Raw genomic sequence first — 26,615 nt, forward strand, 5'->3', positions numbered from 1 at the left:
ATAGCAAAGTCATAAGAGTTTTTCTTTGAAAAATGTCAGTAGGAAACAAAACAAGAATAAAGAACAGTATGTTCTGAGACATCAGTTCGTCGTGTCTTCCAGGCTAATGTTTCCGCTGTAGATTTTTTTATTTCACATTGTTAACATTTTTCATGTTTAGGTTTTTTAGCATGGGGGTTTTTTTTTGGAAATAAACCAACTTTGGCACATCCAAAGCATATATTAAAAAATGCCCTAAATCATATTTTTTGAACAGCTGTCCCCAAACTGACTCTAGTAGCACCCATGAGCAGCAGGGGTGCATGTTTGCATTAATATTTTCCTTGAAATTGCTTAGAAAACATAGGCCAAGGCTGAAGCCTGCACTGGCAAGGAGATTTATAGAGCAGAATACCAGGGCAATTCTCATGAGCTACAGAAAGACCACACAAGAAGAAAAATGAAGTAAGATCTTCTGGGGGAAAAAAGCTAACAAACTGACATTTGCTTCTCTGGCTGGGGTGTAAGACAGGAAGGAAGGGGAGCTCTTCTTTAAAAACACAGCTCTTTAACCAAAGAAGTGGCCCGGCTGAAGTTAGTAGGAAACAGCTTTGAGATGAGACCTGTGAATATGAAGTTCATGAGCGAAGAGCTGTAATGAAGTCCTGGGACTGCTGAATCCCTAGTGACCCTCCTCATGGGCACGGTCATCCCTCTCATCCCTAATGAAACCTAATCACAAGAACTTTTCTTGGAAGAAGGACTGTCCCCACATGAACTGACTGTTGTTCCCAGCACTTTGGCTTCTCCCTGGGCTCTAAAAATAATAACTGAATGTTTGGCTGTATTCCCAAGCAATAAAAGCAAAATCTTTCATACTTAAGGGACATCAACAGAGGAAGGAAGAAAGAAGGAAAATACTGCATCAGTCCTAAAGGATGTACAGGATCTGCAAACTAGATGAGAAAGTGAAGGGGTGCCGTGGTGCAGCGGTGCTGTGATGCCCCCATGGAGTGGCGGCCACCCCACCCTCCCTGCCAGGGACATACCCATCCAGCCTAAGGAAACGTAGCTGGGGGGGGGCCAAGAGGAACAGACCTAGGCTGGCTTCATGTGTGGGAGGCACAGCCTCATGCTCTGATCTGTGTGACTCGTTCAAATAGATGGGGCTAGATCTTTTCCCCAAGAAGATGAGAGAAAGAGAAATTTTCAAGCAGCTCCAACAAGCTTAGCTTTGGTCTTGCTAAGCTGAACATGCCCTTGCTATTTTCAGCTCACTGCTGTAGGCAAGTGAACAAGGAATGAGGACTGTGTTGGCAGGCTATGAGGTGTGGAGAGGGTTCCCAAAAAGCAGAAATGGGGACAGCGTGGGGCTGCTGTAGCTCCTTTTGTATTCCAGCAACTGGCCTCCTTCCTCTGCCCTGCGACAGGACCTGCCGCCGATCCCCGGCTGTCCCAGGAACCGGGCTGCTGGGAATTGGCCAGGCTGCGACCGGAGAAGTGCCTGGATGGCCCCTCTTGGGAAAGTGATTTCAAAGCAGGATGTCCAGCTGTGCGTGCGCACCGCCACTAAATAACAGGAAAGCACGCGAAGAACGGCCGGGAGCCCGGCTTTCCTAAGCAATCACGACTTCTGCAGGGAACTTTACGCTGAGCCTTGGCAGCAAAGTTAAAATCCACCTGTTGCTTTACTCGGCTGTAGTGTTGAGATGCAGAGCTGACCCTCCTTCCTTTCCATGCAGGAAGGAGAGAACGGCCTGGAAAATCCTCCAGCCCTCAGGCAATGCTTCACTCCTCATATACAAACATGCTCTTTACCTCGCTGCTATCTTAAGTAAATATTTCCCCAAGAATGTTGTCAGCTCTCTAGTCTGATGCCATTAATTGATTTCCATTAAATCAGAGGACTGCTTGTGTTCCGGATGAAACATTGTCTGCAGATTAGCCCCTCAAACACCTATCATTACTAATGAAATATAAAGTGGATCAGCTCAGCGCCTCTTCCAGCTGGTACAACTTGTGCAGGCCACCTGGGTCTTGCAGTAAAGATGGAGAAAAACAGTGTAGGGTGTTTCTTGCTGGTTAATTAGTGTCTCCAAGTAAATTCAGCCAGAAGTGCAGTTTCAATTGGTGATGGAAAAATGGGAAAGGAGAGATGTCAGTGGTTTGATCATACTCCAAAGCACCGAAAGGCCGTATCTCGATTGCCAATTCAAGATAAATATCAGGTCGCTGCTCTCTGCGTGCGGGGCTATGTGGTCAAGTTAGTGCCAGTCATACAGATGCGGGGTCCCACATTTATGTTTCTCAAGAAAAAGCTGTGTTAAATATAAAATGAAGGCCTGGGGTAGGCAGCCTGTGTAATCAGCATAGCCTTTGCACAGGTCAGGAGAGCACGCTTCAAAACCAAGCTCCCTGCTTGCATGAAAAGGGCACGTGGCAGGATTTGCATGTGCCCTTCTGCTCAGCTCGCCTGTCATGGATCTTTTTGTGTTTCCATGACTCGCCGGCCCCTCCTCTGGCTCTGAGCATTTGAAGCTAAGCTCTTTGGCCAAACAGTCCTTGCTGAAATGTCAATACACTACCAGGACGCTGGCTCGCATGGTTCATCATGGTTTCCAGGCAATGCATGGCTTTGTTTCTCTGCTTTCTGCTACTGATTCCTCTTTCTCTGGATGCAGGTATGTTGGAGGATATGGCTGTAATTATGTTTACCGGCAACGGACCTCTCTCCTCTTATTTAGATGTAATTTTCATTGCAAGTTTTGAGCACTGTTGCATGTTTGTCCTGCCTCTGATTGTGCCTGTGAGTTAGTCCAAAGCTCTTGTTTGCTTTCAGGGATAGCGTCCACACGCTTATTTTGCCAGCTAAGGAAAGGCACCTCTGGACTGCTAAGTGAATCTATTATCTCACTGCACAGACAGCAGGCAACCCATCAGCTGTCTGCCCACTACGTGAAAAAAGGAACTTGGATTTATTATTATTTCATATTGAACTGTGGTATTTTTCAAAGCAAAGAATCAGCAGTCTGTCATTCAGCTGAGAAATTAAAGAGGTGAGGATCCACCCTCTTTTGGCAGCAGCAGAAGGCAGTGAGGTGGTAGCCCTTTGGTGGCGCCAGTACGTGTCTGAAAATCAGCTCCCAAACTAACAAAGCAGACCCAGTGCTTTCAGATTCCCGGTTAGGCATTGACTGGGTCTCCCACACTGCAGTGAACAAAGCTGGAAAAATATGTAGCAAAGTTGAAGGCGTTTCAATGTAAGTGGAGAACGCCAAAATAAAAGCGGGAGGATGTCCCCAGGCACACTCCTCTGTCAGAGTCTGTGCCTGTGCACTGACACGTGTCATGTATCTGCAGTGTAAGGTTAATTAAAAGCCTTTAAAGAAAGCCACATTAAATGTGTATGGCCTGACTTTGAAATCACAGCAGAAAGACCCAGCTGACATTCCTTCAACAACGGGCAAATGTTTATGAAGCACCCTGGGATAAATTCAATGCATGCCACACAATATTTTATTCAAGTAACTTTGAAATGTAGGGAAAATTACCACTATTTTGCATGTAATTCAGCAAATGTTCTGATTAGACACAAATGTTTAGAGACACCTCACCAGACTGGAATAAGCCCTCTCAGGATTTATGTTTTTATGTATGTCAGTGAGGACACACATGAGTCTCGTCCTTCAGCAACCACCTCAGGGCCCTTCCAGCAGGTAGGAGGTAACTCCGGCTCTCTCACGGGTCATGTAGTGGAGTGTCCTGTGGGAAAGGCAGGGATATACATCAGCCTCAATCCCCAAATCTACCTACAATCCCAGCTGAAATAGTTAAAAGTGCTGAAATGTATCATGAAGCTCCAGAATCCCCTACTGACATGGAGGAGAAAAAAATGCAAAATTCATTATTTCAAGACTTGTTCTGTGTAGTCCATGGAGCAAAAGTACACCACAGCACTGGGACTTCTTGTTCATTCTCCTGAATTATACCAGGAGGGCATAGTTGTGTGATGTGCTTGTATCCTGAAGCCAAGGAGCAGATCAGCATGATGACAATGCTATCAACTCTTTCAGTGCATACTTCTGTCAGCTGGAAGTTGATGAAGCTCTATGATGTGAGATCTTCTCACGTCTGCTATTGAACCTGTGTACCCAATGTCTTTCCAAAGCATGGCAGAGACACATGGAGAGAAGACCCACGTGGCTGTGGTCTGTGGTGCTGACAGCAACTAGGAGCCATCCGCAGTGCAAACAAACAGCATTGTCCAGCCCTCCTATGTACCTTAAACGTACCCTTTTTACAGAAGAAAACTAAAAAGATAAATATATTAAAGCAGTTGTTGTAAAATTGTGGTCTATCAGTGGCCGGGGAAGTCCCTTCTGCAGGGCCAAAGAGTGAAAGGGTGTGAGATGATAACATGGGTGCGGAACGGAGCACTGGGGAGTTAGGGGTGACTGTGGTCCACCAGTCACCAAATGACTGACTTACTGCAGCGAGTACAGGAAAATTGGGTGTCGCCATGTACATCAGTGCTAGATAAAGCAACACATGCTTTTCAGCTGCTAGAATTGAAAGAAACTGTGCTGTGCCTGTTGAGACCTACTATATGACATGCGATGGTGCCTTAGGAGTTGCTGATGTACAACAGTGGTGTGACATGCCGTCTTCTCTTAAGCTCTGGGCTCTGTACATTTCATGTGCTGCCACTTTACCTGGGAGGCAGGCCAGAGAAAGGAGGCTCTTTCACATTTGCCCATTTCTTTTCTAAAGTATGTCAGAAAAAGCCTGGGAAGCAGAAAAGCTTTCAGGGGAAATCATCCCCCCCGGCCTCTCTGTCTGGAGAGCGCAGCTGTATGACAAACAGAACATGCCACTGTTTTTCAGTCTTTCTAAAGCAGGAAGAGGCAAGCAGCGTTTTGCAAAGGCAAAGACGAGCCAACAGCTTCTTCGAAGAGATAAAACTGGGGTCACTAGAGCGGGAATGCATGGAAGAAAAGTGTTCCTTTGAGGAAGCAAGAGAGATTTACCATGATGATGAAAGGACAGTAAGTAACAGGGGTCTGGGTGAGTGCTCACTGTCAGATGGACTCCCCCTACTCAAGGGTGTGCTTTGACACTTTAAACCATGAGAGCAAAAAAAGCACTTTGTGTCCTGCTGTTTGCATCTTTCTCTTATATTTACAGGGGGATGTGCAGTAGGAGTGAGTTGCAGGAGGGCATACTGCATGGGCCAGCCCAGGCAGTACCGATCTGGGGGATGGTGGGGAAGTGGATGCTCTCTAAGTTGTATTCTCAGCCCCTCCAGTAATTCCTGGCCTGACAATATGTTAAATTATTGCATTGTGCAACATCTGTTTCAGTCAATCATAAATTCAGTCAATTATAAAAATAATGTAGAATGTAGGAAATAATGTAGCATATTTTATGGGTATCAACTTTCATAAATTATAAAGGCAAAGGGGCATTACTGGGGCTGCCTGTAGCCCCTCTTGTACTACAAGGGCTGTAGGACTTAACCTGAGTTAATTTTTCGTTAATTAAATCTTGCATCTTTTTCTTCCAGAAAGAGTTCTGGCACATCTATTCCGGTACGATCATTCGGGATGTTCCAGCAGCTGCGAAAACATCCCTGCTGCTGCAGCTCTTCTCGTGAGCCGGACTGACACTGAATGTTTTTACAGACCCTAACCAGTGCGACTCCAACCCCTGTCAGAACGGCGGGAGTTGTGACGACCAGTTTCAGGATTATGTGTGCCGCTGTCCCATTGAATATGAGGGCAAAAGCTGTGAAAAAGGTCAGCTCCGGCATAGCTTAACAAAATAAAAATGTCTTTATTAATTCAAATGCAAGGCATTGAGATAAACAGTAGCAATCATTATCATTCTGCATCATTCTAACAATGACAGCTACTGTTCACACTGCCTGCAGTGTCATATGATGGATCTAACCAGCTGGCAGTCAGGCACTGCAAGGCACCAAGATAATTATTACCCTTTGATGACTTTGTAAAAAAACAAAAAATTGCCTTTTTTGCCTTGTCTGAGAGAAAAGTAGGAAATTTTTTTCCTACCCAAGTGCTGAAGTTACTTTGACTAGAAGGTTGTTGCAGTATGTGAATGAGAATTACGCTGCATATGCATCGTACGAAACCTGAGGGGACAGATCCAGTGGTTAACGAAGTCTTTCCATTGATTTCAGCAGGCGCTGCATACTGAGTGTTACACTTACTTATACCGTCACAACATGCTAAGCCCAAACAAGGACTAGGCACTCGTCAAGTCTGACCAGGCAGTCTCAACAGTCAGAGCATCCTTCTGCCAAATGCCAAAACACAAAATAGTTATAATTTTTCAGTCATATATTACAATGGTTGCCACACAGTTACAACACTTCCAGACAGCTCAGATGATACATTATAAATGCAGACTGATTTAATTTTAGGTGTGTGTTTCTTAGGCATAGACTTTTGTTCCCTAACCCCTGGAGATCCAGGTCTGCCTCGCTTTTGCCAAATGGAGGGTGTTTTTCATGCAGTCGCTGTACATAAATCACAGAAATCTGCTTTGCTGCCTTGATTCCCTGTCAACATTTCAAGTCGCAGTTGACTCATGGTAAGCACCAAAATCCACATTTGGAAACCTAAATACTCTTTCTCTGACCTTAGCCATGGCTGACAAACTGAAGTGCATTTACGACAACGGTGGCTGTGAACAGTACTGTACTGACAAGCAGTCTGAAAAACGAGTGTGCTTCTGTGCAGACGATTACGCTTTAGCAAGCGATGGCGTGTCCTGCATTCCCCAAGGTAAGATACTAATAGTCCGATGCTAAGTCTAAGCCAGCCCTGAAAGAAAAGTTTTCATGTACACATCAGGAAGTGCAAGGTATAACCCTTGGCCAGCAGCTACCCACCGCTTCTTCAAGGGCAGAGTCCAGAGCAGTAGGTTTGGGCTTCTGGTGGAAGTTAGACATCCCAGAAAAGCAGATGGATGGAAGTGTGCACACTGAGCAGGGAGCCTTTTGGACTCCTCCTTCCTGGCCCCAGAGGTAAAAAATTTTGTAAAGTATTTTTGGGGCACCATTGTTTTACTGTTGGATCTCCAATCTGAATTTGTGACTATGGATTTTATTACCATATTTATTTCAGCACAGGAGTCAAGAGAGGAAGAGGCCTATTAAAACCAGAGAAAATCAGTTATTCTATTTTTTTTCCCTTTTTTTTCCTATTTGGTAGGACCAATACACTTTCAGTATTCCTCTAGACACTACGCCTAGATATTTCTCTTACTCATCTAACAAGTTAAATTTCAACTGGGACTAGGATAGCACAAGTTAATTATTTTTCCAATACATAAGCTGGCACCTGACTCTATTGCAGATGCCTACTTCAATTACTTTATTAGAGGGGAAAAAGAGACCCCTGGGGGTATGAAAATAATGGACAGAGCTGCAGGGAACATGCGAAGTAATTCTGAGGGGTAACGGCCCCCTACACACACCTCAGTGGAGCACTCATGCAGAGAACTGATAATGACAACCTAGCTTTCAACAACAGCAATTTCATCAGAAAACAATGTCTAGTAACGTGCTTATCCCTTATTAGCAGATTCTGCAATACCACGTGATGGGAAAGCTGCTTTTGTTAAAAGCTGAGAACAATGAGTTCAATATTCTCCACAGGCTTTTCAGCGTGTCTTCCCCTGCGAGGAAGATGTGTTTGTTGCTGCTTACTTCTTGGGGACCAAAATACCCGTAGCACTGACCGTGTGTTGCAAGGAGACAAAACTGTGTAACTGCCAGGCTGCCAGTCCCTTCACCGTCCTTCTGTCATCTCTCACAATGTCTCTTTCAAACGCCCAAACTTGCATTGCCCTGCATATAGCGTTAGAGGGTATGGGTTTGTGTTACGTCTATGCTGACCTTCCAGCAGCTGCCACCAAAGAGCCAGTCCTGTTTCTCCATACCTTGCCTGTCCCTGTAAAAGCTTGATGCTGTTTTTCCATCAGGTGAAGTAATCGGCATGTTCAGGCTATTACAGATCCGTGGGGATGTTGGATCTAGCTCAGCACAGACTATAGGGCCCTGGCTCCCAAAGTGATAGAGGGTGAGCACTCGTCCTCACAGCCTTATTGCAGAGTGACTGATGGGTGTAAGGGACAGTGTGTCCAGTTACAGCACAGCCACGTGGCGCACAAAAAAACCCAAAGGTAGATCTTCTTCTTCTTGAAAGGAAAAATCTGTTGGGTGAAGGATGTACTGAAAACAGCAAGGCTTCCTCTGCGCTGCAGCTCAGTCGCAGGTTCACTCCTCAAGATTTGGTTCTCTTATTGCCAATCTTCACATGCTTGCTCAGGCTAAAAACAGACCTTAGACTGAGATGTGCGGTCTGGAAGAATCAAGGATGCTCTGGACCCAAGCAAACTAGGCACAGTCTGCTGGGAGGCAAACCAGAAGATATAGTGTCTGCTCTCAGGAGATCTTCGGGTCCACCCAAACAAGGGATAGCAAGCTGCACGTCCCATGCTTAAGCATGTGTCTCACCATGCCATGGATGCTGCGCACTTACTACAACTGAGTTAAAGTCAGCAGGGTTGCTGAAAATAGGTAGGCTACAAAGCTTGACAAAGTCACTTTTGCTCTCCAGCCTGCAGCATACCTCATTGTGTTGACGTATATCTTAAGCAGGTATATTGTTTGCAAACTCCTGTGGTAGGTGAATATATGTCAATGATAATGTATGGGCCTGCACTCTATTTGTAAAAGCATTTCTGGCTGTTTCCAAACAAAAAGACTACTTACCTGCTGAGCTGCTTTAAATTACTTTTGAGAACCCATGCTCCCAGACCAGAAACCAGTTTTTCAGCTAACATAACTTCACTGAATACCTTACACATTTTGCTGTGAATTCAGTGCAATAAAATCACACTTGCTGCCCTTTGTTGTGTTTTTTTTTTCTTTTTTTTCAGTGAAATACCCATGTGGAAAAATACCAGTGCTGGCAAAAAAAAATGCAACTGCACAGGGGAGGATAGTAGGTGGTTTAATCTGTCCTCCAGGTGAATGTCCATGGCAAGTGAGTCTTCAGAAATCTTTCATTGCCTTTTTTTTCCTTATGAAAACGCTATCTTAAATTCATTGTTTTACATCTATTATGTTAAAAACCCATAAAAAGTGCCAGGTCTGGACAACCAAATTCCTTCTTCATCCGTAGCCAGCAGATCCACCTGTTTCAATCATGCATCTTAGCCTTGTTCTGGAGCGCCAGCTTTCATAGGAGTGGAGCGGTACTACAACCTCCTCCATCCCCTGACCCCTTAGTCCTTAACTTTATCGCCAGCAAGAATTTTAGCTGCAGCTTGCAGGGGTATGCTCTTGGCCATAATAGGCAGGGTCCATACTACAAGATGGAGAAAATGACAATGGAAAGACTCCCCCCTCCTAAATTCTCCAGACAAGCAGCACTGTATTCTCAAACACAGTTGCATAAAGTGACAGAAAGAAGCAATATAGAACCTGACTACTGAGATTCAGGTCGAGTGCACATTTGATGTAAGACATAAATTTGTTTTATGTTGGCAGGCGCTTATACTTCAGGATCAGAAAGGAAAGTGTGGCGGTACCCTGCTTTCCCCAGAGTGGGTGGTCACTGCAGCTCACTGTTTGGAGTATACTCATGTTAAACAGCTTCGGGTGAGACTGGGTATGTATCATCTTCCCCTCCTCGTGTTAGCAAGCTGTGGCTGTGGTGGCAGCTTCTCATCCTGACAAACCCGAGTAAAAGACAAAACGTGCAAGCTTTGGTAGCATACAGGAATTGTCCTTAAGAGGTGTCAGACTAGAAACCTCCTATCTCCTCCAACTTCTGAGGAATCAAGGAGCTGCCTCACATGACCTACGATTAATAACTTTTCCAGGTGAACACGCAATAAATGACGATGAGAAAACCGAGCAAGAAAGTAGAGTTGCCAGGATAATCATTCATGAAGGATACGTGAATGGACAAGTCAATAACGATATTGCCCTCCTGAGCCTGCAAACACCTGTGAATCTCACTGATTACGTGGTGCCAATATGTTTGCCTGAAAAACGGTTTGCAGTGTATGAACTGTCCTCCATCAAGTTCTCCACAGTGAGCGGATGGGGACGGCTACTAGAAGGAGGTGCCACCTCTTCTGTTCTGATGAGAGTTGATTTGCCACGTGTAAAGACACAAGAATGTGAAAAGGAAACCGATTTAAATATTACAGAGAATATGTTCTGTGCAGGAGACTTGACTGGCATTAAAGACTCCTGCAAGGGAGACAGTGGTGGACCTCATGCTACAAAGTACAAGAACACTTGGTTTCTGACTGGGATTGTCAGCTGGGGAAAGGGCTGTGCTGTTAAAGGCAGATATGGGGTTTACACAAGGGTATCCAAATACATTGACTGGTTGAAGAAGCACATGGATTAACGATGTTGAACCAGAGCATTTCCAGATCGTGTTGTTGCCCTTCAATCCCTCTATGCCATCTTCCTGTTGAAGCATTCCTTCATTATCTTAGATATGTGATACATGTGATATCCACACCACTATTAATGATTTGAAACAAGCCTAATGCCTACTTGAATATATAAAATAACTTCCCTACCGGTATTGTTTGTAAACTTGCGTGTCTTGTCAAGCAGGCACAGAACGGCCATAATGGATTGGACTCGGAGTCCCTCTCATTCTGCATCCATTTCTGCTAAGGGACAGAGCTAGATGCTGAGAGAAAGACTGTCAGCAACATGTCAAGCATACCATGATCCTTCCTCCAGCTACCCTCTCAACTTCTGGTAATCGGTGATGCACAGAGTTCCTGAGACAGAAGTTGCATTAGGTTGAACAGTTGTGAATGAACCTGTTGTCCACAAATGCGTGCAATCTCTTTTGAACGCATTTATGCTTCTGGCTTTCACAACTTCCTATGCTGATGGGTGCCATAATGTAATGATGCAACAGCAGAAGAAACAGAAAAAGCATTTCTTTTAGCTTATGTTCAAGCAGCTTTCTCCAACAGTTGCAGTGGCAACAGGCAGATTTGAGGGGGAGGAACTGTAGAGAGTCTCCAGGACAAGAAAGCTGGGAAAAGGTTAATTCCACATTTACAGGTCTGCTACAAAAACTTGATTTTAGTCTTCTTGCACCAAGCATTATTGCAGTAAGGCTATTAAGTGTAACATTTAACCCTGTATTTATGAGTGGTGAAGAATACTACTGATTTACTCTTATCTTTGCCACGGTATTATGCTTGTCGATACAGGAGAGGGCAAATGAAAGGGAATGTTTGTTTAATTTGCTGTCCAGTATAATCTAAATTGTACTCTCAGTCCTGAGTTCCAAACCCAGAATAGGATAATTGACTGGCCATCCGCAAAACACTGGCCAAAGACCATTCTCTAAAGCCTTAATGCATAAATGGTAGAGCCTGAAGAGCTCTGAAAACACCATCAACTATACCATTAAAAAACGTACCTTCTAATCTAAGCATGAAAACTGTGAAAAGGAGAGGGAAATAAAACTGACCAGGAGTTTAGAAAACAGTTTAAGTATCTCAGGCAAAACTTACTTACACTTTGGATTCATTCAAATTATGCTGAGTATCAGCCCAATCACAAAAGCTTATCAACAAGCAGGACACTTTTACAATTGACCATACTCTATTATTAGGGGAAAACATTGACATTATATGGTACATATACCATGCAATACCGAACATCCTATAACCTGCTTTCTGACATAGAAGAATGGTATACTAGTCATTCAAGTAGTGAACTGAATTGGGAAAAGCAGCAAATTCCAGAGATCTGAGAAACAAGAGGTCTTGCAGTATGAAAACATACCCCGGAGGTTCTCATCACTCCTAAAAGGAAAGCATATATGCCAGCAGAATATATTCCCAGGCAGGAAGGTGCCTAGGAGCAGTGACAGGCAAGTAAAACCTCATCTCCATTGAGATGAGGCACTCAGCATTGCAAAATCATCCCTCCAGACCCCTCAAGCTAGAATAGTTTTGGGTTTTCCATGCTCCATAGGATATCTTCTCTGTAACTTTCCAGTGTAAATATCGACATTGATGAACAAATCACCATCTTGCTGAAAAAGGGTAAAATGCTGAAAGAAAACAATCAGTACTAATGGTACAGAGTGAGTTTTTCAAAACAACGCTGGGGTTTAGGTGTATTTTTAAGGTAACAGCCTGTTTAAACAAGGCAGGAAGATGAAGGAGACCCGACAGCAGGCTCTGGAAGCACCAAAAACGTGGCCCCCACGGCGCGTGGAGACCTTGCCAGCACAACCGAGGGAAATCCCCCCAGAAAAGGGGAGAGGGAGGCCAGCTCCCGTCGAACACCAGGCCAAGGTCACCGGGCCCCGGGCATCGAAAGCAGGGATCCAGCAGGTTCTGCTGCTGGGATGTGGGAAACGCGGGTGGGAGCTGCCAGGGCGGCGCGGGTTTTGGGGTGGCGGCCTGCCTTCGCCCCTGCTCGGCCCCACACCTGCCAGCGCCGGGACGGGGCGAGACCACCTCGGCCAGCGCTGGCTTACTGAAGTGACCACCCACTTCCCCTGCCCCGCAAACAACAGGTACAATTAACAAAGGCGGCTTCCTTGGGTTGAAGAAAAAAAAGAAAGAAGAAGAGCCTCCTCATCAGGCCGTCCCCCCGCCTGAGAAATCCCGCGGCGGCTTTCCCCCTTCCCCGCCGCTTCCGCTATTTCTGGGCAGGGTGAAGCAACGCCGCTTCAGTCTCTCCCTGCCCGGGGGGGTGAAGGCTTCGGCTCCCGTCCCGTCCCGTCCCGTCCCGTCGGGCGGCGGCGCGGCCCCGCAGGGCCGGCAGCGGCGGGGGGCTCCGCGCCACCATGGCCGGCCGCCGGCTGCTCCTCCTGCTCTGCGCGGCGCTGGCGGGCGAGCTCCGGGCTGAAGGAGGCGGTAAGGCGGCACCTTTTCTATCGGGGGGGGGTGTGTGCGTGTGTTCCCCCTCCTCACAGCCTGCGGGGGGCTGCAGGCGGTGGCGGGTGGCTGTTGCGGGCGGCGCCGCCTGCGCGGGGAGCGGCGGCCGTTATGAGGCGGCGGGGGACGGCAGCCGGCACCCCGGGGCTGATCTTCGCCGGCGGGTCGGTTTCCCAGCTGGCAGAGGGCTGGTCTGCACCTGTGCCACCCCCCGCCGAAAGACGGGCGAGCTCCGCCTCGGGGGCAGGCAGCTGCCGGGGGGCACCTCGGAGTGCTGGTGCCCCAGGGGTGCCGTGTCCCGCGGCGGTCTCCTGTGGCCTTTCCCGGGCTGCTGCCCCTTCCCGGTCCCCCCCTATAAAATGGGACTGCTGGCCCTCCCTCTCCGTGGTTCCCACCGGGAGGACGACTGCCCTCGCAAGCCTGAGGTGCTCGTCTCGGTGAGGGGAAGCCTGGCCCGAAGCTCGGTTGGGTGCACTTGGCCGTGGAGGGGATGGGGCGCGGGGGGGGGGGGGGGGGGGGGGGGGCACGTCCTGCCGCCCTCTGTTTGTGCTGCTAGGGTCAACGCCGAAGTCCAGAGCAGCATCAGCAAGTGCCTTTCAAAAGTTGTTAACTCTTCCTTCAGTGAGTCAGCCTGCTCAGGCTTTAAAACGAGGTCCTCTGCGCGTTTCTGGAACGTCCCGCTTCAGTTGACCAACGCCTGTTGCTCCTTGATGTCTCCAAAGAAGGAAGTATGATGGAAAGCTTGGGAAAGAGAATGACCAGCCTCACAAGACTAATTGGCTAGTTAAAGTTTACAAAAACATCCTCTTACGCGGGTGATGTGGAGGCAAAGGAATATAGAGGCGATAACCCCACCGGCTGCTTCCTGTCGCTTTCCTGTCATTGCAGAGAGGGATTTAAGGGCAAATATGATAGTGGGTGAATGAACTAACAGTTGTTGAGCTAGAAGTTACAAGCGCTTTCCATAAGCCTTCCTTGCGAGGAGCCTTTCAGGATAAGCAGGGCTCCAAAGTACTCGTGGGCTCTATGGGATCAATTAGTATAAATAGCACTGGCAGAATTTGGCTCCCTGTTGCTGATGCACCAATTTCTGTGAAAGGAGAGGAAGTCCCAGCTGTGTTTGCTTAGAGGATATTAGGGTATACGATTGCTAATCAGCTAGTTTATTTACTGCTGAATTGAGCTGCATGAAGAATGCTCCAGAAGGTACGTGCAAGCTGCCCACGGAGCATGAGCCATTGGCCTTGAAGTCCCATCTGCAGTTCCACACTCCCATCTGTGATTGGAAAGTATTTTTTCTCTTTAAGTTCCAGGTGTTCAGAACATAATTAAATGCCAGCTTCCGGACCCTGCAAACTTTCCTAGAGTGTATGCTTTTTATAGGGTAATTGGCCATTTATTTACTCCAGTGTTGTTTCCGTTTTTCCGATCTGGTAATGTGTGCACAAGTCACTGGAAAGTAACACTATTGTTCACGCAGCCAAGTGGCTGAGCTGAGTTTAATGCCTCTGATCCTTCAATTTAAATCAACAGCTACCTGCATCTTGAACTTGAAGGCAGCAGGTCTCACGCTTCTGTGACACCAAGCTTTTAAAAAATAAAACAACCCAGCAAACTGACCTCAGGCTGTACTTGCCTGCTAAAGCTGATGTTCGTTTACTTCTGCTTTTTGTTAAATCTTAGAACGCAGCTGCCTTAGTTCTACCTGCACACATACCGGTAAGGCAGGAACATTACTACAGGCAATTCAGAAGTGTTGTTAAGAGGGAAGGAAGACCCCAGGGCAGTGCAGTGGGATTTGGGACGGTGAAGGGCAGTAGAACTCATACATGGGCTGGACTGTGAAACAGCTTTTCCCCTCCGTCACTGGATACGTTACTGCATCTTGAGTTCATGTGGCATTTAGTTTCTGCACCACAAGCCTCTGGAGTTGGTGGCGGTGTTGCCTGGTTGTCAGCTTTAAAACAATGCAATCTGCCTGGCCTTCAGGGAAAGTCATTCTGGTTAAGACTGGAGTCTTTAGCAGAGGCAACAGAAGTATAAGCCCTCAGCAGCAACCTGCATGTTCTTCTTTTCGAGGCTAAAAGCAGTAGGAGAGAATTTTGGGCACCTACGGGTTGTCCTGGAGTCACTGATTCTCAGAGGGAAACTGCGCTGAGACACCCTGAGATGTATCAGTCTGTGTAAGGACTGAACTCAAGGGCAGTGTTGCTTACGGGTAGAGTGGTGAGAGGGTCTGTTTTGGTTTTGTTTCCACTTCACTTATTTCTAATGACTCTTTACTACCACCAAATGTTACTTGCCACCTGTACAATTTTCTCCATTGTCTAGTATTCATCAAGAAAGAAAATGCCGACAAGTTCTTGGAAAGAACAAAACGTGCTAACTCTTTTTTGGAGGAATTGAAGAAAGGGAATATTGAAAGAGAATGCAATGAGGAGCGCTGCTCAAAAGAAGAAGCAAGAGAAGCCTTTGAAGATGACGAGAAAACTGTAAGGATGTACTAATATGAAACATAGATCTATATATTTCAAGTTTATAAAATAGTATTAAGGTCTTTCCAGTTGGGCATCAGAACTTACAAGTTGCTCTCAGTCATTTAACACAAAGAGTGAATAGTGGTTTTGACTGTGGTTGCAACTGCTAAGGCATAAACGTACAAGAACAGTCTTAATTTAGCTCTTGCAAGGCCAGCCCATGTTAAAGCCTCCGTTCTTTTACCTCTTCTGATCTGTTTAATTGCCATTGTGAGGTATTTGACCTTTAAATGGTTTGATACTACCCGTATTAGAAATACATTCACCCTGTCTGGATGGCATAGCTGAGTGTCGTGACTATGCTCAAGAGTTCTTAGGTGGAGAGTCCATGGGAAGGTTGAGAAGGCAAATGCTGACAAGGAACTTCATTGGAGAATTTTGCTGAACTTATCTCAAGCAGCTTTGCAGTGCTACTCATTTTGTGGCTCTCTTTTTCAGTACCTGAACTGACAGAATATATACTGTGGGCAGTTCTTTTATGCCTTAATGTTAAATTGCCCACATGGAATGAAGTTTGTATGTGTGACTCCTGTGTCACCTTCCCTATCCTGATGGCTGCTTAACTTTAGACAGAAATACGGTCTGTTCCCAAGCTCAAGGGGGAGTTAAAGAGATGGGGCAACTATGGGGACTGGGGTGAGTAGAAAAGGTGATATTTGAAAACCTGAAGTGACTTGGTGGTAGAGGGGAATTGGGAACATCAGCTGTAGCTATGTGGCTGTTAAGAACAGCCCTGAAACTGGAGTTAAGGCCAGATTCATTTCACTTTAGCATTACTTGCTGGCCAGAATGTTCTTGGAGTGGCCCTGAGGTGAGCTGGGTGGGGAGTCATGGGTGCATCGCCAGGGTACTTCAGAGCTGAGGTTGGCTGATCTATAGCAGAACCAGCACAGCCTGTTCTGCCTGGTGACCAGATGTCATTGAAAAGGACTGTCTTGGACAGACAGCATACCTGGAGTCCTCCATGCAGAGGGAAAGAAGAACACAAGTCCGACAAAATATTTTTAAATCTCAGGATTTCTGAGGTCCCGTTTGATGGGCATACGGCACGGGGCAGGGGGTGTGTGTGTGGAGACTGAGAATTTGGCATTACAGGAATGTAAGTAAATTCAGTCAAAAGTGATGGAAAGATACAGTTATGCAAGAAAACAAGTGCCTTATGCTGAGTGAGTCACATTGGGAAATCTCTAAGGAGTTTTAGATGTTTCTGCAAAATGCATGAGACTTGTTTCTGTAGAGCTGGGCATTATACATGGATCATACGGTTTTAATTTATTAAATGGTAATGGCAGGCTGCAAGGCACTGTATGTGTCTGTAAATTAAATATTTGTTTTAACAACTGTTAGCTGCAAGTATCCTCTGCATGAAAACTCTAATATTCTTCTGAAGAATTCAATAATTCTCATCTAACTCTTTTTGTCTCCTTTTATTCCCCTTTTCCCACACCTACCTGTAGGAGGAATTCTGGAACATCTATGTAGGTAAGAAACACTCTGCATTCATTTAGAGAATTAAGCTTCCTTATTGCAAGGTTAAGAAGGATGCACCTCTTAAGTAACCACTTCCTGCTCCCTTGCTTCCTCTCTTTCCACCGTGGGACACCCTCACTTTGTGTTTTCTTTGAAGAAGAATTCTGATTTACTGCCTTGCTGTTGCTTAAACCCAGTCGCTTCATTCGAAGGCAAGGTTCGGCTGCCTTCAATTCCTGGAATGATCTTTGTCCTCTCAAAAAAAGAATAGTGGCCCTTTGCACGCAAAGGACAGTGAGAAGCAGAAACCGAACGTGTGACTCTGCCGGTCAGTTGTCCTTCAGAGGAGTGGCCCCGGATGGGGGAATTCAAGATGCAAAGAGTCATAGACAAGGATGGTGCTTAAATGCCATAGCCAACACAAAGTTATTAAGCTGTATTGCACAGTCGCTTGCCAGTTTCGTGTCACCTTCCATGCCAGAGTGTTGTTGATTCCTGTATTATAGAGCATTTTGTGGGATGTGTTTTCTACAGAACTGTTTGGCATCCAATGAAGACATGCCAGTAGATTAGCAGATACTTCGTATCAGTCTTTTCTGTCTTTTTCTGAAAGTCTGAGTTGTATTTATTAGGGTTCTAGTGTTCGTAATCACTATGCAGGGACAGATTTTTAATGTGTTAGTGTTTGGTAATGTGTTCTCCTGAAAGTATGTGTCCAGCTTGCGTGTCAGGAGGAGTACCTCAAAATTGTTGACCCAAGACAGCTCAGCTTTGTCTTTTGGAGTCTGCAGAAAATTAAAGACAGTTGCCACGAAGAAGATGCAGACTTTCACAATCCCTTAAGTGGGGGATAAACTCGGCAACCTACAGGCTGAAATTTCAAGAAAAGCCTGCGTCAGTGTTGCAGCGAAACAGGAGTGGAAAATTTCAAACCATTTTCTCATGAGAATACAAGCAGTGGAACATCAGTGCCAGTGCTCTTAGCGGAAATGCCAATTTCATACATTTTAAACCACAGTCCATGAATGCTTTATCGGTGTTCAGAAGTATTGAAAACCACAGCTACCCTCAGCCAAGTTACTGGAGCAATTCATTCTCGCTTCCTTTTTTAGTAGGGGATTCTGCAATGCTTTCGTGCATTATTGATATAAAACTCATTACCACAGCAGCAACTACAGTGAGGGAGAAACTAAACAAGCACGGTTTCTAACAGTAGGATGCTGCTTAGCTAAGACCACTACAGAACGGAGCGCTCTGGCACTGCAGAGGAGGCAGAAACCAGGAGCTGTGCTGCAGGCCTCGCATCTGCCTTTCTTTTGGTAAATGGTGGTCTCGCCTTCCCTCTGTTGAGGTTGGTCATCAATCTTCAACACCTCTGTGGTGGACCACACAGACTTGGAGCGCTGTTGGTTTTGGCCGCGTGCAGGTACAAAAGGGATGTTGAAACGGGGGGGCAGTACACAAAGCCCAGCAGATGTGCCCTGTGGTAGATACAGCTGCAGCAGATGAGGTCACAGGCCAAAGCCACCATGCAGGTGGCAAGCTGGATCCTTAGGATGAACAGCTTCTCACATCTTGTCTCCTCTGTAGGCATTGCTGTTCTTCCAGCTGCTCCAAACAGGGACAGAACAGGTGGTAAAACAGAAATTTTAGGAATGTGTTAACTAAAGCAATGAATTATTAAGCAAGTGTCACTTCTGCAGATATCCTCCTTCTTGTATCGAACAGTGCAGAAGAGCCTAGTCAGGGTCATGGGACAGGGGAACGTATTTGTTACAGCAGGTCACTAGACGGGAGAGACCGTGGCAGCAAGCATCAGTGCAGGAGTGGGATACCTTCGTGGGGGTGGGAGAAAGAGCAGCCACGTGGAACACGTTTTCAAACGCAGTGCCGTCTCATTGTCCTACGTGTAACTGAGTTTGTGAGATACATGTAGCTGGCGCCCTGGAGCCAGGTCAGCCAGTTGTGTCCAGGTCACGGAAAGGAAGAAAGGCTGCAGAACTACCTTTCCAATGTGGGAGATCCCAGCGTAGATGTGGGGAGCATGAGGTAAGAGCTAATTTTTTGAAGCTCAAGCTCATTCCTCAATGGATACAATGGGACAATCTTGGTACTGTAAGCAGCACAAAACAGGAATTTGGCCTGCAGACATGGATTTAGCAGGGTTTTTAAAGCATTTTTTTGTTTGTTTTTTAAATATTCTGATTAATATGCTGGTGTCTGTTTCTTTAAATGAACAGCACTGCAGGCAAAAGACATGCAGAAGGGATGAGATGACCTTTAAGGAAATAAAAGTTGAGTTGTCATTATTATGTGGAAATTGTAGGGAAGCGCAAGAGACCAAAAGGTTAGTATCTTCAAACAGCAGTTGCAACGTGGAAATGTCCTGTCTGCTTTTACAGCCTTCACTGTAAATGATGTATGTACTCTGACCATGAAGTATTACTTTATCTTCCTACAAAAAAAGGCTTGCTTATGTGCTGTCATACAGTAGCCACCAAAAACAGATTGCAAAACTGAGGTTATGTATATGAATCATTGCTGATATGGAATGATTGCATTTATCCTCCTTGTTCCATCTGGAATGTGGCAACTCACAGGACATACGTTTTAGAAGGAAAGATGAAAGATTGCTTATTAAACTAACATCCCTTCAGAGTTCACTGAAAATGCTTGTGCTCTTACAATAATTTGTTTTTTGGTTTGTTTTTGTAGATGGGAATCAGTGCAGCTCAAATCCTTGTCACTATGGTGGACATTGTAAAGATGGAATTGGTTCCTACACTTGCTCCTGCTTGGATGGTTACCAAGGCAAGAACTGTGAATTTGGTAGGTTTCTACTTTAGAGAACTGTGTCACTGAATGTCCCAGGGAGCTGAAACATAGAGACTTAACTCCTTCTTAATGACCATTATTTGCCTCTTGGAAAAATTCATAGAATAGGATGGCAGTCAATAATGAGCTGGAGGACAGCAGCAGAAACACAAAGCCCTGGTGACTCTACAGCTGGGTGGTGTTAGAAACACAGAATCATAGAATAGTTTGGGTTGGAAGGGACCTTTAAAGGCCATTTAGTGCAACCCCCCTGCAATGAGCAGGGACATCTTCAACTACATCAGGTTGCTCAGAGCCCCATCCAACCGTGAATTCTTCAAGTTACACTTACTCCAAAGAAAGCTCTCTTAATTATGATAGTGTCTCTTTACGTGAGCTTGAATCCCCAAAACATGATGATAAAACTAAGCAGCATAGGATTCTTATAACTGATATCAAAGAGCCTTTACTCCAAGTACAGAAGTACAGACTACCTGCTCAGCTCACAGCAGTGAAGAACCAAAGAAAGCAGATTTCAGTAGACAACACAGACTTTTCCAGCCTTACAAGGAATTATTTTTTGTGTATAAATCCTTCCTCAGTCTCACTTCTGTGACATACAGCTACCACCCTAATGATGTCATTGGAGCATGTATCGGTAGCCTAGAAGTAAGAGTGGTGAGCCCAGAGTAAGATGGTGTGAAACTGAAGTTCAGACACAGGACTGAGAGAAGTGGTGAGGAGCTGAGTTTTTTAAGGGAGGAGGGAGGAATCGTGTGAGGATTTACCAATATCTGGACTTCTCTGTTAGTGTTTTATCCATTCTTCCACTGTCATTTTGTCTCTGCTTTTTTAAGCTCACCATGGCATGGCCAGTGGGCTCACTTGGACTTGGCAAGCATGTTTAATGAAGTGGATGTGGATGTGACTGCTTTGTAAGGCATAAGCTAATGTTAGCCACTGGTGTTGTTATTAAGATGTGTTTCAGGTGTTTTACAGATGGCGATACAGATCCTGTTTAAAGAGTGCAATTTAATTTGGTGAACTTCAAGATCTTCTGTGAAGATGTGAAGTGTTTTTTTACAGTTTTTCTCCAAACTTATCTCTTTTATAGTCATACCAAAGTACTGCAAAATAAACAATGGTGACTGTGAGCAGTTCTGCAGTGTCAAAAAAAATGCACAGAAGGATGTTTTGTGTTCCTGTGCAAAAGGGTATGTTCTAGCAGAGGATGGCAAACGCTGTGTTTCATCAGGTATGAAGCCACATAATAAACTAATAGCAATGGTAGTTGGGACCTGTTTCACAGTTAAAGAATGTCTTTTGAACCATCAGTGTTCTACATGACATAGATTTAACACTGAGGCCAACTGATTTGTATTTCCAAAGCCTTCCATGTGTGAGGTGATGTGATGGACTTACCAAAATCTAGCTGATTTGGAATGCTTTGCAAGGTGCCTCTCAGAATTACCTGAGTAAACTTTGCTGTTGACAGGAGAAAAGTGATTGCAGTTATATCTCATTTACTTTAACATTTACACTCCATATAAAATAGCAGCTCGCCAAAACTTTTCTGCTTTAGATTTCAGGTAACCTAATCAAATAGTAACTGATGACATTAAATGATTGCAATTAATGCTATTTACATTTGTACATTTTTGTTGTATTTCAACAAACCTGGGCGGAGGGATAAGTCAACCGTATACTCATGATACCAGTTTTTGTATCCTTTATAACTAATAATAAATTGTTGTCATGAGCCATGTTATTCCTAAAATAAAACACTTCACTCATTTTCCTAATTAAGATGGTTTTAGTAAGAGCAAGTATACATGGATATAGCAATGTAAACAATTGAAGATGATGTTTTAAATTTTAAATACTTTGAAAACACTGTCTGGAGACTGAACCTATGGGCAAGTTTTAGGACTACAAAATGGCTTTCATTTTTCAAACCATCTGGTCTTTCTCCTTTGTTGCATCTGCCAAGGTTTTGCTAGTGTTTTGAAAACAGGACAGCTGCATTAATTGATTTTTTGTGAGATGGTGTTGTCAAGGAGTTTCCTCCTGTGCTGGTGTTTCTGTCCTTCTCTAATTTTAACATTCTGTTCTTTACAGTAAAGTATCCCTGTGGAAAAGTTTTTGTGAAAAGAAAAAAAAGGTCGGTTATTTTACCCACTGGTAATAGCAATGTAACTAGTGATCAAGATGTCCCTCCCACAAATGGAACAAGTTTGGAGGAGGACATTGTTACTACCACAGAAAGCCCAACCCTCTATCCTCGCAATGAAACAAGTAGCAAGACTCCCTATGTCAATACCAGGATAGTAGGTGGGGATGAGTGTCTTCTTGGCGAATGTCCATGGCAGGTAAATCTGGTGTTTGTGCTCTGCATGTGAGCAGAACGTGTTTCTGAGGGAAAGCGTGCAATCGTTCATTTAACCTGGTTGCTTTCTGAATGTTGCCAGTGTAGTACGCCATTTGTAGCTGGCGGTAGCTGAATTGGTGAACCTAGGCACTTAGATGTACTGTTCTGCAAACTGCAGCCTTAAATTTCAAAATGAAGGGCTTTGTGCAATTTTAGATGGTGTTGCTTAACCTGCCACCAGAAAGGGCTTTTGAGTCATGCTGGCCTACCAGTGTCATTTTTGCAGGTTGTATTCCAGTTCTGCCTGATAGCTGTCTATTTAGGTAGTATACCTGAGAGCATGTCTGATAGCATGCATTTGCTTCACAAATACGCTTTCATATCTAAGTTTTCCTCTTGAGTTTGGACCATCCAAAATGAGTTCCTGTGTTCAGGACACTAAGGCAGGGGAGGGAGGGGTGTCAAACAGGAACAGAACTTGGACAGGAATTCTTTGGGGTTGTAAGGCCAAGGGATGGGGTGATTTGGGGGCTGCACTCTCCCTGCTCAGTCAGTCAGTGTCTTGTTTCTAAAGGACATTACTAAGCACTGTGAGTGAGGTAACATGGAAGCCAAACATCTACTTCACGTAAAGACAAGTGAGACTCTGTAGCAGTACGTGCCAATCTGTAGCATATGTGTGTGTGAATGCAGAGAGAGACACCTGCAGAATAGTACATTTTGTGGTAATAAGCATATATGTAGTGTGCAGAGAAATCAATTACCTGTTTATAGCTCATTGGAGTTAAACTGCTCCTCTTAATTCTACACTTACTTCTTTTCTTTCGCAGGCTGTTCTGTTAAATGAGGCAGGGGAAGAGTTTTGTGGTGGAACTATTCTGAATGAAAATTTTATACTTACTGCAGCTCATTGCATGAATCAATCTAAAGAAATCAAAGTTGTTGTTGGTAAGTGGTTTTTAATTTTACTTCTGTGATGTTTGAGCATGTGTTGCAGAATAATCCTCTGTGCTCTAAATCTCGTGTGAGATGTACTCATATTACTTTATTTGTTACGGTTTGTTAATTTTTTGTTGTTTTGATTTTTATAATTTCTTCTTATTGTGGGAATCCTGCTTTGTAATAACAGGGGCAGCTGATGTGGAAGGTGATAATGGTGCATCCCTTTCTTCTTTGCCAGCTAGTTGGAAGTGATTAAGAACAAATGTTCTAGAAGCGTTGGCTAGCATTGTGTTCATCAGAGTAGTGCTTCTTCAGAAAGCTTATCATTCCTGGCACATCTGAAGCATACAGACTTGTTTCTGCAGTAACACTCAGGAAAGCTATGACACATTGACTAGAGGAAGAAGAAACTAACTCAAATTATGACTGCTTCACTTCTGAGGCATGATACTAGATCAACACGACTTTGTATTTGCACTGTTTTAGCCTTGACCCAGACCAGTTTCTCCTCCCTGATATAAGCCAGGCTCAAGCTCCTGTAAGAGCTTCCACCCAAAGTTGCATTAGTTTAGCTGAATTGGTTTATGCCTTTATGTAAACTGGTACAAAAATCTCCATAGACAAAAGCTCGGAACTGATACTGATCCAGGTGCTGCTAATAAATATTGCAATACATTTTTACAGTTTACTTGTGTGGTATAAAGGCTTAGGCAAAGTGTTAGGAATGGGTATACTACTCTCCTCCTTTATCAAGGTTGTTCTTAATTTCTTATACTATCTCCATATTAATGACCCTTTTAATAATCTTGTACAGGTGAAGTGGACAGAGAAAAGAAAGAACAGTCTGAAACAATGCATACCGTGGACAAAATACTCGTTCACTCTAAATACATTGCCGAGACTTACGATAACGACATAGCCTTAATAAAGCTGAAGGAACCTATAACATTTTCCGAGTTCATTATCGCAGCGTGCCTCCCAGAAGCAGACTTTGCTAATGAAGTTCTGATGAACCAAAGATCTGGGATGGTTAGCGGCTTCGGGCGTGAATTTGAAGGTGGACGACTATCCAAAAAACTGAAAGTGCTTGAAGTCCCCTATGTTGATAGGAACACTTGCAAGCAATCCACTAACTTTGTGATAACAGAAAACATGTTCTGTGCTGGTTATGAAACAGAGCAAAAAGATGCTTGTCAAGGAGACAGTGGAGGCCCTCATGTAACTAGATATAAGGATACTTATTTTGTTACTGGAATTGTTAGCTGGGGAGAAGGATGTGCAAAGAAAGGCAAATATGGTATCTATACCAAACTGTCCAGGTTCTTACGATGGGTCAGAATGGTCATGAGACAAAATTTGTAGTGATGTGGCTCTTGATCCTTCTGTTAGCTAACAAGGTGCAGTTTCTGTAATGGGAACGTTATTCTGGTTTTTCTTTGCCACATCTCCTAAACTTGTTTTGAGAGCTGATTGCTTAAAGTTATGGTGCTGCTTCTTTCTGGTTTATTCCTGGCTTTAAGCATGTATATGCGGACTGCTGATGTTATTTTGAATTTGTACAATGAGGGGCTTTCCCCAAACAAAATGGCTGCTCAGTGGGGTCTTTTGTTTGCTTGTTTGGTTATTTTTGTATTTCCATTTTGATTCCTGTCTGTTTGCTGAAGTGCTTCTACCAGAGGCTCCTGGACATAATATGAGCCTCCACTAATCATGATGAAAGTGGGAAGGACAGGACTTCAGTTAATCCTCATATTGCAGCCAGCTGGCTCAGTAGGGAGTTTGTTATTACCAGAGCTGTTTAGCTTCTACCTGCAGATGTATTTAGAGGATTAAGGGAGCAGGGAAGCTTGCTTGGTAAAAGCTGAGACACAAGTAAGTATTCAACATGTGATGCCAAATAACCACATGTTCTACAAAATTGCCTGCTTAGGTCACAGCAGCTAATTAAAATGGGGTTTTGCTTTATATGCATTGTGCTTCACTTTAGTTTAATTTGAACACTTCTGTTCTGCTCATCAGAAAATAAATAAAAAATACATGCATGTTCACTGTTTTCTGTATCATATTCTGGATTGTGTATGGCTGAGGATCGGAAAGCTCCTTGCATGTGTAGTTGTTCTAGGTGTTTCTGTAAGGTGCGATATTGATGTACACCAGCATTTGAAATAAAATTTTTTTTTTCTTTTTTGTTTTTTTTTTTTATTTATTCCCTCCAGTCAGCTTACAAATATAAGAAGACAAAATATCATTTGGGAGTGAAAAAAGAGTGAATGTCCCTAAACAAATACATGTGACACATTTCACCTACCTTATGTCAAAGCTGATGAGGAGGTAGTGAATGGAGGGGGGTAATTAAAAGATTTTCACTGGCTTAGAGGTTCATAAATCACAAGTTAGATGCCAAGATACTAATTTTCTTAAAAAGAGGCAAACTCAACCAGTGATTTTCTACACATAGGCTGTTCAGGTGCTATGATCTGATCTGTGCTGTAAAGTTTCCAGGTAGAAGCTCCACACCCTGATTGTTTTTTGTATGCGGAGTAGTGTTCCTCCGTATATTCTTCTTTAAACCTTCTCAGCTTCACTCCTAGTAACTGAAATCATGGAAAAATTTGCAGTGGCAGGGACAGATGAAAGTGATCTGGTCCAATCCCATGCTCAAAGCAGGCTACCATCAAAGTTAAAGCACGTTGTGCGTGGTCCAGTGCAGTCGAGTTTTGAAAAACTTCAGAGGCAGAGATTTTGCTAGCCTCTGAGCAACCTGTTCCTGTGCTTTAGCACTCTCATGGCTAAAATTTCTCATGTCCAATTGGAATTTTCCTTGTTGCAGCCTCCGACTGCTGCCTTGTTTTCTTTCTGCGGGCACCTCCGGGAAATGGTTGGCCCTGTCTTCACTGTAATCCCCATTTAGGCAGTGGAAGACTGCAGTTAGATCCCCCAGCTCTCCCTGGCTGAACAAACCAGACCCCTCAGCCTGTTACTGTACGTCATGTGCTCTAGGCCCCTAATCATCCTGACAGCCTTTCCAAGGCTCCTCCAATCTGTTATGCTCCCCTGTTGTCTGAGGTACACTGAACTTCACCAGACACCTGCTACTTATCTCTTAGGGTTTGAGCTGGTACTGGCTAGTTTCATATAGCAGATGATGTGAGCAAAACCAGGTTGAAAAACTAGAAATACAACTCTGCACAGCAGCAAGGTATTGCTGCAGTCAGCAGTAAATGTGGGCAGGAAGGACTGCAGGTCAGTGACCCCAGCTTGATGGTCTCCACCTGTATAAACCCTCAGTGGGCTTACTTCAATGTTTGTTCAGCAATGTTTGTTCCCTGACTACTTCTGTCCACTGGATTCCTGTTCGAATCCCTTGTCCTGCTGGTATCATTATTCTGTAGACTATGAGAGACTTTGTCCTTGGACTTCGCAACCGGAGTTTATTTGTCTTTTACAAACGAAACCGGTTCCTAGAAAGCCTTTCATCCTGTGCCATGGCGCCTATAGTGCCTGAGGCTCAAGGGCTTTATATTCATTCCTTG

General features: G+C 44.5%; 2 protein-coding genes across 2 annotated transcripts; both read left to right on the plus strand.

The window, feature by feature from the left end:
- Positions 1–2,590: 2,590 nt before the first annotated feature.
- Positions 2,591–10,433, plus strand: F7 (coagulation factor VII). The gene is made up of 8 exons (XM_009812937.2): positions 2,591–2,660; positions 4,864–5,024; positions 5,543–5,567; positions 5,661–5,774; positions 6,645–6,785; positions 8,947–9,053; positions 9,560–9,680; positions 9,895–10,433. The coding sequence occupies exons 1-8, from the start codon at positions 2,591–2,593 to the stop codon at positions 10,431–10,433; spliced, it is 1,278 nt and encodes a 425-aa protein (XP_009811239.1).
- Positions 10,434–12,860: 2,427 nt separating this feature from the next.
- On the plus strand, positions 12,861–25,232 carry F10 (coagulation factor X). The gene is made up of 8 exons (XM_059818419.1): positions 12,861–12,930; positions 15,283–15,443; positions 16,946–16,970; positions 19,674–19,787; positions 20,887–21,027; positions 21,891–22,141; positions 22,971–23,088; positions 23,897–25,232. The coding sequence occupies exons 1-8, from the start codon at positions 12,861–12,863 to the stop codon at positions 24,442–24,444; spliced, it is 1,428 nt and encodes a 475-aa protein (XP_059674402.1). The 3' UTR covers positions 24,445–25,232.
- Positions 25,233–26,615: the final 1,383 nt, after the last annotated feature.

This window comes from Gavia stellata, chromosome 1 (genome assembly GCF_030936135.1).
Source record: "Gavia stellata isolate bGavSte3 chromosome 1, bGavSte3.hap2, whole genome shotgun sequence".
NCBI lineage: Eukaryota > Metazoa > Chordata > Aves > Gaviiformes > Gaviidae > Gavia > Gavia stellata.